This window comes from Pristiophorus japonicus, chromosome 30 (assembly GCF_044704955.1).
Source record: "Pristiophorus japonicus isolate sPriJap1 chromosome 30, sPriJap1.hap1, whole genome shotgun sequence".
NCBI lineage: Eukaryota > Metazoa > Chordata > Chondrichthyes > Pristiophoridae > Pristiophorus > Pristiophorus japonicus.
The window spans coordinates 9,931,701-9,944,359 of NC_092006.1; the positions used below are offsets into that span (position 1 = coordinate 9,931,701).

The 12,659-nt window shown below is 54.0% G+C and overlaps 1 protein-coding gene across 1 annotated transcript in view; it reads left to right on the forward strand.

Moving 5' to 3' along the window:
• Positions 1-12,659, forward strand: part of flad1 (flavin adenine dinucleotide synthetase 1) — a 49,502-nt gene continuing 36,843 nt past the window's right edge. The window contains exons 1-5 of the mRNA XM_070868668.1: positions 1-20; positions 3,168-3,396; positions 4,510-5,269; positions 10,380-10,527; positions 12,536-12,634. Coding sequence (XP_070724769.1) covers positions 3,232-3,396; positions 4,510-5,269; positions 10,380-10,527; positions 12,536-12,634 — 1,172 coding nt within the window. The 5' untranslated portion in view covers positions 1-20; positions 3,168-3,231. The remainder of the gene's footprint in view (positions 21-3,167; positions 3,397-4,509; positions 5,270-10,379; positions 10,528-12,535; positions 12,635-12,659) is intronic.

Consider the following 12,659-nt stretch of genomic DNA (forward strand, 5'->3'; position numbering starts at 1 on the left):
GTGAGAGGTCAGTGTTGCAGGTAAGTGGAGCTGCAGCCAGTCAACTTGGACTTAAACAGCAACTGCATGATTAATATTGATCATAAACATTTACTGTTAATATTTATTGTTAATATTATGTTCTTATGTTAATAATCAACCAAATCTGATGCATTTTAAACAATTTCTCTGTCCAGGAAGCCGAAATTAAATTATTCCCAATTTTCCCCAATTTAAGTTCCCCAATTATTTCCTATTTGATGGATCCATGTCTAGTTTTCTTTCAGCTTCACTCCCCTCCCGCTGGTTCAGTTTTCTGGCTTCTGTTGACTTGCTGGGATGCTGTATCTGGCTCCTGGCGGAGCAGGCGGAGGGTATTGACCAATTTTTCGGGCTGGCGGTGGCCAAAGACGTTCCATCGTCCCCCGCGGTTGACCGTGTCGCAGGCCACCGTGAGGTCAAAGAAGGCCGTGTACAAGAGCTGGTGCTTCTCCCTGCGTTTCTCCTGTAGTTGTCGGGCGGTGAAGATCATGTCCGCTGTACCCCTTTCGTGTACTGAGGGAGCACCGGACTGTCGGAGGGGCGGTACTGAGGGAGTGCCGTACTGCGCTGTCGGAGGGGCAGTACTGAGGGAGTGCCGTGCTGCGCTGTCGGAGGGGCAGTACTGAGGGAGTGCCGTACTGCGCTGTCGGAGGGGCAGTACTGAGGGAGCGCCGCACTGTCGGAGGGGCAGTACTGAGGGAACGCCGCACTGTCGGAGGGGCAGTACTGAGGGAGCGCCGCACTGTCGGAGGGGCGGTACTGAGGGAGTGCCGCACTGTCGGAGGGGCAGTACTGAGGGAGCGCCGCACTGTCGGAGGGGCAGTACTGAGGGAGCGCCGCACTGTCGGAGGGGCGGTACTGAGGGAGCGCCGCACTGTCGGAGGGGCAATACTGAGGGAGCGCCGCACTGTCGGAGGGGCAATACTGAGGGTGCGCCGCACTGTCGGAGGGGCAATACTGAGGGTGCGCCGCACTGTCGGAGGGGCAGTACTGAGGGAGCGCCGCACTGTCGGAGGGGCGGTACTGAGGGAGTGCCGTACTGCGCTGTCGGAGGGGCGGTACTGAGGGAGCGCCGCACTGTCGGAGAGGCGGTACTGAGGGAGCGCCGTACTGTCGGAGGGGCAGTACTGAGGGAGTGCCGTACTGCGCTGTCGGAGGGGCGGTACTGAGGGAGCGCCGCACTGTCGGAGGGGCAGTACTGAGGGAGCGCCGCACTGTCGGAGGGGCGGTACTGAGGGAGCACCGCACTGTCGGAGGGGCAGTACTGAGGGAGCGCCGCACTGTCGGAGGGGCAATACTGAGGGTGCGCCGCACTGTCGGAGGGGCGGTACTGAGGGTGCGCCGCACTGTCGGAGGGGCGGTACTGAGGGAGCGCCGCACTGTCGGAGGGGCAATACTGAGGGTGCGCCGCACTGTCGGAGGGGCGGTACTGAGGGAGTGCCGTACTGCGCTGTCGGAGGGGCGGTACTGAGGGAGCGCCGCACTGTCGGAGAGGCGGTACTGAGGGAGCGCCGTACTGTCGGAGGGGCAGTACTGAGGGAGCGCCGTACTGCGCTGTCGGAGGGGCGGTACTGAGGGAGCGCCGCACTGTCGGAGAGGCGGTACTGAGGGAGCGCCGTACTGCGCTGTCGGAGGGGCGGTACTGAGGGAGCGCCGTACTGCGCTGTCGGAGGGGCGGTACTGAGGGAGCGCCGCACTGTCGGAGAGGCGGTACTGAGGGAGCGCCGTACTGCGCTGTCGGAGGGGCGGTACTGAGGGAGCGCCGTACTGCGCTGTCGGAGGGGCAGTACTGAGGGAGCGCCGCACTGTCGGAGGGACAGTACTGAGGGAGCGCCGCACTGTCGGAGGGGCAGTACTGAGGGAGCGCCGCACTGTCGGAGGGGCGGTACTGAGGGAGCGCCGCACTGTCGGAGGGGCAGTACTGAGGGAGCGCCGCACTGCGCTGTCGGAGGGGAAGTACTGAGGGAGCTGGCCATTACATTGCTGTGTGTGGGAGCTTGCTGTGCGCAAATTGGCTGCCGCGTTTCCCACATTACAACAGTGACTACACTCCATTTGCGCTTTGTGGCATCCTGTGGTCGTGAAAGGCGCTATATGAATGTAAATCTTTGTTAATTGAGGTGTGAGAGGGAGAGAGAATCTTTCTTAACGGGGAATTCAGGAGAAACTTCTTTACCCAGAGAGCGGTGAGAATGTGGGACTCGCTGCCACAGGGAGGGGTTGAGGCGAATAGTATCGATGCATTTAAGGGGAGGCTGGATAAACACTTGAGGGAGGAAGGAATAGAAGGATATGGGGACTGTGGGAGGGGGCTGGTGTGGAGCATAAACCCCGGCACGGAGCGGTGGGGCCCAATGGCCTCTTTCTGTGCTGTAAATACAATGTAATAAGGTGTGTACACACATGTACCTAGAAAACAAGAGTGGACTGCAGCTCAAAGGCCAGAGATTGGGCGTGAAGCGCTTTCGGATGTCTTTGAGGATGTGACGGAGCGCTATATAAATGCAAGAGTCCCGATTTGCAACATGAAAGCCGGTGAGACCACATCCTGGAGTATTGTGCCCAGTTTGGGTCTCCTTACCTCAGGAAGGACATACTTGCCATTGAGGGAGTGCAGCGAAGGTTCACCAGACTGATTCCCGGGATGGGGTGGGGGGATTGGCCTATGAGGAGAGATTGAGCAGACTGGGCTGATATTCTCTGGAGTTTAGGTGATCTCATTGAAACGTATAAAATTCTTACAGGGCTCGACAGGGTAGATGCAGGGAGGGTGTTTCCCCCGGGCTGGGGAGTCTAGAACCAGGGGTCACACAGTCTCAGGATAAGGGCTCAGCCATTTGGGACTGAGATGAGGAGGAATTTCTTCACTCAGAGGGTGGTGAATCTTTGGGATTCTTTGCCCCAGAGGCCTGTGGAGCCTCAGTCGCTGAGTATATTCAAGGCTGAGATCGGTAGATTTTTGGATATTGAGGGATCGGGCGGGAAAGTGGATTTGAGGTCAAAGATCAGCCGTGATCGTATTGAATGGCGGAGCAGGCTCGAGGGGCCGAATGGCCGACTCCTGCTCCTAATTCTTCTGTGATTGTCCAGTCTTCCTGCAGAATAATAAATATAACGAAAGCGACTTGTTTTTTTTGTTAAACCAGCTGGCGACTGCTAAATTAATTCGCAAGAAGTCCCCACCGGCCCGAGACCCTGACGCGGAACTCAATGTACCGAGGTCCGAGGGTTCTGCGGGCGGTGTTGCGAGTGAGGAGACTGCGCTGCCACCTGCTGGCCATGGACGGTGTGAGCACGGCCGCCAGCGCCTGTGAGGAACAGGCGAATGTCACCGTGACGGCGGGCATCATCGTCATCGGCGACGAGATCTTAAAGGTACAGGCACCTCGCGGACTGACGCTGGGGCAGTGAAAACTGTCGCAAACGTACCGAGGGAGCGCCGCACAGCGCTGTAGGAGGGGCAGTACTGAGGGAGCGCCGTACTGCGCTGTCGGAGGGGCAGTACTGAGGGAGCGCCGTACTGTCGGAGGGGCAGTACTGAGGGAGTGTCGGAGGGGCAGTACTGAGGGAGCGCCGCACTGTCGGAGGGGCAGTACTGAGGGAGCACCGAACTGTCGGAGGGGCAGTACTGAGGGAGCGCCGTACTGTCGGAGGCGCGGTACTGAGTGAGCGCCGCACTGTCGGAGGGGCGGTACTGAGGGAGCGCCGCACTGTCGGAGGGACAGTACTGAGGGAGCGCCGTACTGTCGGAGGGACAGTACTGAGGGAGCGCCGTACTGTCGGAGGGGCAGTGCTGAGGGAGCGCCGTACTGCGCTGTCGGAGGGGCAGTACTGAGGGAGCGCCGTACTGCGCTGTCGGAGGGGCAGTACTGAGGGAGCGCCGTACTGTCGGAGGGGCAGTACTGAGGGAGCGCCGCACTGTCGGAGGGGCGGTACTGAGGGAGCGCCGTACTGTCGGAGGGGCGGTACTGAGGGAGCGCCGTACTGTCGGAAGGGCGGTACTGAGGGAGCGCCGCACTGTCGGAGGGACAGTACTGAGGGAGCGCCGTACTGTCGGAGGGGCGGTACTGAGTGAGCGCCGTACTGCGTTGTCGGAGGGGCAGTACTGAGGGAGCGCCGCACTGTCGGAGGTGCCGTCTTCGGGATGAGACATTAAACTGACGCCCCTGTCTGCTCTCTGAGGTGGACTTAAAAGTTCTCATGGGCACTGTTGCGAAGAAGAGCACCCCCTGTGTCTGGGGGCCCAATATTTACCCCTCAATCCGGGTCATTATCACATTGCTGTGTGTGGGAGCTTGCTGTGCGTGAATTGAGGTGCCGCCTTACAACAGTGACCGCACCCCAAAAAAAAGTACTTGATTGGCTGCAAAGCGCTTTGGGGGAATGTCCGGCGGTCGTGAAAGGCGCCACGCAAATGCAAGTTTCGTGTACTTTTTTTTTGTTGTTGTTGTTGATTGAGTTTTATTTTGTGTAAATCCTTTCTTAAAGGGCCACACCCAGGACACCAACTCGCACTACATGTGCCAGAAGCTGCGGGCACTGGGGGTGAAGGTGGAGAAGGTGTCGGTGGTGGCGGATGAGGTGGGCCCCATCGCGGAGGAGGTGGGGGCCTTCACCGGCCGTTACTGCTACGTGCTGACCTCGGGTGGGATCGGCCCCACCCACGACGATGTGACCTTCGAAGGCGTGGCCCGGGCTTTCGGCGAGACCACCTTCGTCCACCCCGAGCTGGCGGGGCTGGTGGGCCGGCTCTTCGGCAAGACGGAGCCCGGCTGCCCGGAGATGAAGCTGGCCCGGGTGCCCCGCTCCTCCCGCCTCAACTACGGGCGCGACCGGGCCACCGGCCGGCGGCTGGAGTACCCGCTGATCAGCGTGGCCAACGTCTACCTCTTCCCCGGCATCCCCGCCCTGCTGGAGAAGGCCCTGGACGGCCTCGAGCACCTCTTCCGCAACGAGGGGCTGCGCTATTCGACCAGGGAGGTCTTCGTCGACGCCGAGGAGACGGAGATCGCGCCGGCCCTGGACGAGGCGGTGCGCTGCTTTGGCCACCAGCTCAGCCTGGGCTCCTACCCCGACTTGACCAGCAACTACTACCGGGTCAAGCTGACCCTGGACTCCGACCGCGAGGCCCCGCTGGAGGAGGCCCAGCGCTTTCTGGCCCAGCGCCTGCCCGCCGGCACCGTCGTCCCGCTCGAGAAGGACCCCGTGGCCGTCTCGGCCCGCGCCGTCTACAATCTGGCCCAGTCAGGTACCGTCAACAGCCGGAGCAAGCCATTTTTCGGTCTCCCGAGCTAAGGAAGGATATAATCGCCTTTGCAATGGTTATAGGTGCTGGACTGTTAAATGTGAATGTTCAGAAGAACTTAAGAACATAAGAAATAGGAGCATGAGTCGGCCATTCGGCCCCTCGAGCCTGCTCCGCCATTTAGTACGATCATGGCTGATCCGATCATGGACTCAGCTCCACTTCCCTGCCCGCCCCCTTATCGGTTAAGAAACTGTCTATCTCTGTCTTAAATATATTCAATGTCCCGGCTTCCACAGCTCTCTGAGGCAGCGAATTCCACAGATTTACAACCCTTTGAGAGAAGAAATTTCTCCTCATCTCAGTTTTAAATGGGCGGCCCCTTATTCTAACACCATGCCCCCTAGTTCTAGTCTCCCCCATCAGTGGAAACATCCTCTCTGCATCCACCTTGTCGAGCCCCCTCATAATCTGATACGTTTCGATAAGATCACCTCTCATTCTTCTGAATTCCAATGAGTAGAGGCCCAACCTCCTCAACCTTTCCTCATAAGTCAACCCCCTCATCCCCGGAATCAACCGAGTGAACCTTCTCTGAACTGCCTCCAAAGCAAGTATATCCTTTTGTAAATATGGAAACCAAAACTGCACGCAGTACTCCAGGTGTGGCCTCACCAATACCCTGTATAACTGTAGCAAGACTTCCCTGCTTTTATACTCCATCCCCTTTGCAATAAAGGCCAAGATTCCATTGGCCTTCCTGATCACTTGCTGTACCTGCATACTATCCTTTTGTGTTTCATGCACAAGGACCCCCAGGTCCCGCTGTACTGCGGCACTTTGTAACGATTATAGTTGCTGGACTGTTAAATGTGGATGTTCAGAAGGATTTGGGTGTCTCTGTGCACAAAACACTGAAAGCCAACATGTGGGTACAGAAAGCAATAAGGAAGGCAAATGGTACGCTGGCCTTTATTGCAAGGGGCTTGGAGTACAAGTGGAAGGAAGTCGTGCTACATTTGGGGCATGATCTTAGAATAAGGGGCCGCCCATTTAAAATTGAGATGAGGAGGAATTTCTTCTCTCAGCGGGTTGTAAATCTGTGGAATTCGCTGCCTCAGAGAGCTGTGGAAGCCGGGACATTGAATACATTTAAGACAGCTTCTTAATCGCTAAGGGAATAAGGGGTTATGGGGAGCGGGCGGGGAAGTGGAGCTGAGTCCATGATCAGATCAGCCACGATCTTATTAAATGGCGGAGCAGGCTCGAGGGGCCAAATGGCCTCCTCCTGCTCCTATTTCTTATGTTCTTAATCGTACAGGGCCCTGGTGAGACCGCACCTGGAGTATTGTGTGTTGTTTTGGTCTCCTTACCTAAGGAAGGATATACTTGCTATTGAGGGAGTGCAGCGAAGGTTCACCAGACTGATTCCTGGGATGGGGGGGGATTGTCTTATGAGGAGAGATTGAGCAGACTGGGCCGATATTCTCGAGAGTTTAGAAGAATGAGAGGTGATCTGATTGAAATATAGAAAATTCTTACAGGGCTTGACAGGGTAGATGTTTCCCCCGGGCTGGGGAGTCTAGAACCAGGGGTCACACAGTCTCAGGATAAGGGGTTGGCCATTTAGAAACATAGAAAATAGGTGCAGGAGTAGGCCATTCGGCCCTTCGAGCCTGCACCACCATTCAATAAGATCATGGCTGATCATTCACCTCAGTACCCCTTTCTTGCTTTCTCTCCATACCCCTTGATCCCTTTAGCCATAAGGGCCACATCTAACTCCCTCTTGAATATATCCAGTGAACTGGCCCCAACTACTTTCTGTGGTAGAGAATTCCACAGGTTCCCAATTCTCTGAGTGAAGAAGTTTCTCCTCATCTCAGTCCTAAATGGCTTACCCCTTATCCTTAGACTGTGACCCCTGGTTCTGGACTTCCCCAACATCGGGAACATTCTTCCTGCATCTAACCAGTCCAATCCCGTCAGAATTTTATATGTTTCTATGAGATCCCCTCTCATCCTTCTAAATTCCAGTGAACATAAGCCCAGTCGATCCAGTCTTTCTTCATATGACAGTCCAGCCATCCCGGGAATCAGTCTGGTGAACCTTCGCTGTATTCCCTCAATAGCAAGAATGTCCTTCCTCAGATTAGGAGACCAAAACTGAACACAATATTCCAGGTGAGGCCTCACCAAGGCCCTGTACAACTGCAGTAAGACCTCCCTGCACCTATACTCAAATCCTCTCGCTATGAAGGCCAACATACCATTTACTTTCTTCACCGCCTGCTGTACCTGCATGCCAACCTTCAATGACTGATGTACCATGACACCCAGGTCTCGTTGCACCTCTCCTTTTTCCGAATCTGCCGCCATTCAGATAATATTCTGCCTTCCTGTTTTTGCCACCAAAGTGGATGACCTCACATTTAGGACTGAGATGAGGAGGAATTTCTTCACTCGGAGGGTGGTGAATCTTTGGAATTCTCTGCCCCAGAGGGCTGTGGAGGCTCAGTCGTTGAGTACATTCAAGGCTGAGATCGGTAGATTTTAGGAGTTTAGGGGAATCGAGGGATCGGGCGGGAAAGTGGAGTTGAGGTCGAAGATCAGCCGTGATCTTATTGAATGGCGGAGCAGGCTCGAAGGCCATTTGGCCCACTCCTCCTATTTCTTGGGTTCTTATGTTGGTAAAGAGACCCACGCTGTTTCCTTGCTTGCATGCTAATGAAAATAGGCATTGCTTAAGGTTCAATGCCTTTACCTGTTTCTCCGGCATACGAAACAATTTACAGGCAAAGTTAATCGCCAGACCGAGTACAATACATAAAAGAAAGAAAGACTTGCATTTATATAGCGCCTTTCACGACCACCGGACGTACCCAAAGCACTTTACAGCCAATGAAGTACTTTTGGAGTGTGGTCACTGTTGTATTGTGGGAAACGCAGCAGCCAATTTGCGCACAGCAAGCTCCCACACACAGCAATGTGATAATGACCCAGATCATCTGTTTTCGTGATGTTGGTTGAGGGATAAATATTGGCCCCAGGACACCGGGGAGAACTCCCCCTGCTCTTCTTCCAATAGTGGCCCCGGGATCTTTTACATCCACCCGAGAGGGCAGACGGGGCCTGGGTTTAATGTCTCATCCGAAAGACGGCACCTCCGACAGTGCGGCGCTCCCTCAGTACTGCCCCTCCGACATTGCGGCGCTCCCTCAGTACTGCCCCTCCGACAGTGCGGCGCTCCCTCAGTACTGCCCCTCTGACAGTGCGGCGCTCCCTCAGTACCGCCCCTCCGACAGTACGGCGCTCCCTCAGTACTGCCCCTCCGACAGTGCGGCGCTCCCTCAGTACTGCCCCTCCGACAGTACGGCGCTCCCTCAGTACTGCCCCTCCGACAGTGCGGCACTCCCTCAGTGCTGCCCCTCCGACAGTGCGGCACTCCCTCAGTGCTGCCCCTCCGACAGTGCGGCGCTCCCTCAGTACCAGCACTGGGAGTGTCAGCCTAGATTTTTGTGCTCAAGTCCCTGGAGTGGGACTTGAACCCACAACCTTCTGACTCAGGTGTGTGTGCTGCCCACTGAACCACAGCTGACACATTATCACACTGCTCTGTGTGGGAGCTTGCTGTGCGCACTTTGGCTCCCTTGTTTCCCACGTTACAACAGTGACTACACTCCAAGAAAAGACTTAATTGGCCGTAAAGCGCTGGGGAATGTTGTGAGGCCATGAAAGGCTCTATAGAAAGGCAAATTCTTTGTGCATGTGCTGATAATTTGGTTGTTGGCCAAGTTACTGGGAAAACTCTTCTTCAAATGGTGCCATGAGATCTTTTACATCCCACGGAGCAGCTGCTTGACGTCTCATCTCCTGCTGTACTGTGCTGAACATCCTTTGTGGGACTTGAGCCTACGGCCTTCCGACTCAGGAGAGAGGACTACCCACGAGTGGCACTTAAATAGGAGTTGGCGCTGACTGGAATTCATCACCTACGGACACCAGAGAGGCCCAGCCTCCTCACTTAAGTGCCCATTTACCCTCCGGCTATTCGACTGCAGGGGCACCACAGCCGAGCCCAATGCTGTCCTCCTCTGACACCGGCACATGCACTACACAGCAGGAGGTTCTGGATAATGATCAGAAGCAAGCTATTTATCCCCTCCATCCATGGCCACTGATTTACAGATAGCGCCCCTCCCGAGCACCACCCCAGCGGGGTTGCAGTGCAGGATGCGGTTACATGCAGCGTGACAGCTATTCCCGTCCAGAATGGAGATGGGCGCAGGCGGCACTGCAGTCAGTGAATGGGATTGATTTTACGCACCTCATTCGGATTCTGTAACTATCCTCCCGCTCACTGCATTGTGCGGGTGAAAATCGCCCTGCTGTTACTGGGAGACACATTGCTACAGTTTCAGTCATGACTTTGGTTTGCTGCAGTTTGTCGTGACTCTGTTTAAATAGATTCTGTAGACTGTTTGCTGTATAAATAGATTCTGTAGACTGCTGTAGTGCATTGTGTAATAGATTCTGTGGACTATTTGCTGTAGTTTGCTGTATAAATAGATTCTGTAGACTGCTGTAGTGCATTGTGTAATAGATTCTGTGGACTATTTGCTGTAGTTTGCTGTATAAATAGATTCTGTCGACTGCTGTATAAATAGATTCTGTAGACTGCTGTCGGGCGCTGTATAAATAGATTCTGTGGACTGTTTCCTGTAGTGCGCTGTATAAATAGATTCTGTGGACTGTTTGCTCTAGTGCGCTATATAAATAGATTCTGTAGACTGTTTGCTGTGGTGCACTGTATAAATAGATTCTGTCGACTGCTGTCGGGCGCTGTATAAATAGATTCTGTCGACTGCTGTCGGGCGCTGTATAAATAGATTCTGTAGACTTTGCTGCAGAAAAAGATTTTGTGGACTGTCTGCTGTATAAATAGATTCTGTAGACTGCTGTCGGATGCTGTATAAATAGATTCTGTTTGCTATAAAATAGACTGTTTCCTATACGCCCAGCCCAGTCCCGCCCCACATTGAACTCATTGGCTGACACAGTGGTGTCAATAGTCACTGCGAAAAAAGATGATCCTGTTTTGTGTTTCCTGCAGATTCGCGGCTTGGCCAGAAGGTGGCAGCAGCGCTGAGGACACTGGAGCAAGCTCTGGCCCAGTACAGCCTGTCTGAGATCTGTGTGGGATTCAACGGGGGAAAGGATTGCACAGCGCTGGTCCATCTGTTCCACGGAGCGGTGAGCAGGTGTGTCACATGTGGGCGATAGATACAGAGTAAAGCTCCCTCTACACTGTCCCATCAAACACTCCCAGGGCAGGTACAGCACGGGGTTAGATACAGAGTAAAGCTCCCTCTACACTGTCCCATCAAACACTCCCAGGACAAGTACAGCATGGGGTTAGATACAGAATAAAGCTCCCTCTACACTGTCCCATCAAACACTCCCAGGGCAGGTACAGCACGGGGTTAGATACAGAGTAAAGCTCCCTCTACACTGTCCCATCAAACACTCCCAGGGCAGGTACAGCACGGGGTTAGATACAGAGCAAAGCTCCCTCTACACTGTCCCATCAAACACTCCCAGGGCAGGTACAGCACGGGGTTAGATACAGAGTAAAGCTCCCTCGACACTGTCCCCATCAAACACTCCCAGGACAGGTACAGCATGGGGTTAGATACAGAGTAAAGCTCCCTCTACACTGTCCCATCAAACACTCCCAGGGCAGGTACAGCATGGGGTTAGATACAGAGTAAAACTCCCTCTACACTGTCCCATCAAACACTCCCAGGGCAGGTACAGCACGGGATTAGATACAGAGTAAAGCTCTCTCCACACAAAGACAAGGGAGCGCTGAATGGAAGATGAAGGCTGACTTGAAAGTGTGGAACTGCCCACCGTAGGCTCATTGGCATTGCTGTACCCGCCCTTACCGAGTAAGCGGGTCTCGATTGGCCCTGCGGATCGATAGCTTGACCCCGGATTGACAGTAAAATGGCCTGGACAGCGTGTGAGGGTAGGTGTGGCGTCGTCGGCGATGCCCCTGGTAGTTGAATAGCCCGTCCGCACTTGCTGTCCGGGCTCACGCTTGACGTGTCGGGATAAATGGTTCATTCTCTGGTTGGCAACCAGTAACCAGTGAGGTGCCACAGGGATCAGTGCTGGGACCCCAACTATTTACAATCTATTTTAACGACTTGGAAGAAGGGACTGAGTGTAACGTAGCCAAGTTTGCTGACGATACAAAGATGGGAGGAAAAGCAATGTGTGAGGAGGGCACACAAAATCTGCAAAAGGACATAGACAGGCTCAGTGAGTGGGCAAAAATTTGGCAGATGGAGTATAATGTCGGAAAGTGTGAGGTCATGCACATTGGCAGAAAAAAATCAAAGAGCAAGTTATTATTTAAACGGAGAAAGATTGCAAAGTGCCGCAGTACAGTAGGACCTGGGGGTACTTGTGCATGAAACACAAAAGGATAGTATGCAGGTATCTTGGCCTTTATTGCAAAGGGGATGGAGTATAAAAGCAGGGAAGTCTTGCTACAGTTACACAGGGTATTGGTGAGGCCACACCTGGAGTACTGCATGCAGTTTTGGTCTCCATATTTACGAAAGGATATACTTGCTTTGGAGGCAGTTCAGAGAAGGTTCACTCGGTTGATTCCGGAGATGAGGGGGTTGACTTATGAGGAAAGGTTGAGGAGGTTGGGCCTCTACTCATTGGAATTCAGAAGAATGAGAGGTGATCTTATCGAAACGTATACGATTATGAGGGGGCTTGACAAGGTGGATGCAGAGAGGATGTTTCCACTGATGGGGGAGATTAGAACTAGAGGGCATGATCTTAGAATAAGGGGCCGCCCATTTAAAACTGAGATGAGGAGAAATTTGTTCTCTGAGGGTTGTAATTCTGTGGAATTCGCTGCCTCAGAGAGCTGTGGAAGCTGGGACATTGAATATATTTAAGACAGAGATAGACAGTTTCTTAAAAGATATGGGGATAAGGGGGCGGGCAGGGAAGTGGAGCTGAGTCCATGATCGGATCAGCCATGATCGTATTAAATGGCGGAGCAGGCTCGAGGGGCCGAATGGCCGACTCCTGCTCCTATTTCTTATGTTCCTATGTCTGTAACTGGCTTTCTGAGGTGTGGTACCAGAGGGAGGGTGTCCCCGACTGAAATTGTTCCCTGACCCACAGAATAAGAGAGAACTTCCAGCAGTGTTTAATTTAACATTCTCATGTTCCGTGCAGGAAGTACCCGGATTGCACACAACAGCTGCAGGCCCTGTATGTCCGGATAGTATCGCCTTTTCCAGAACTGGAGCAGTTTATTCAGGACACCTGTAAACAGTAAGTGTTGGTCCAGGCAGCATGG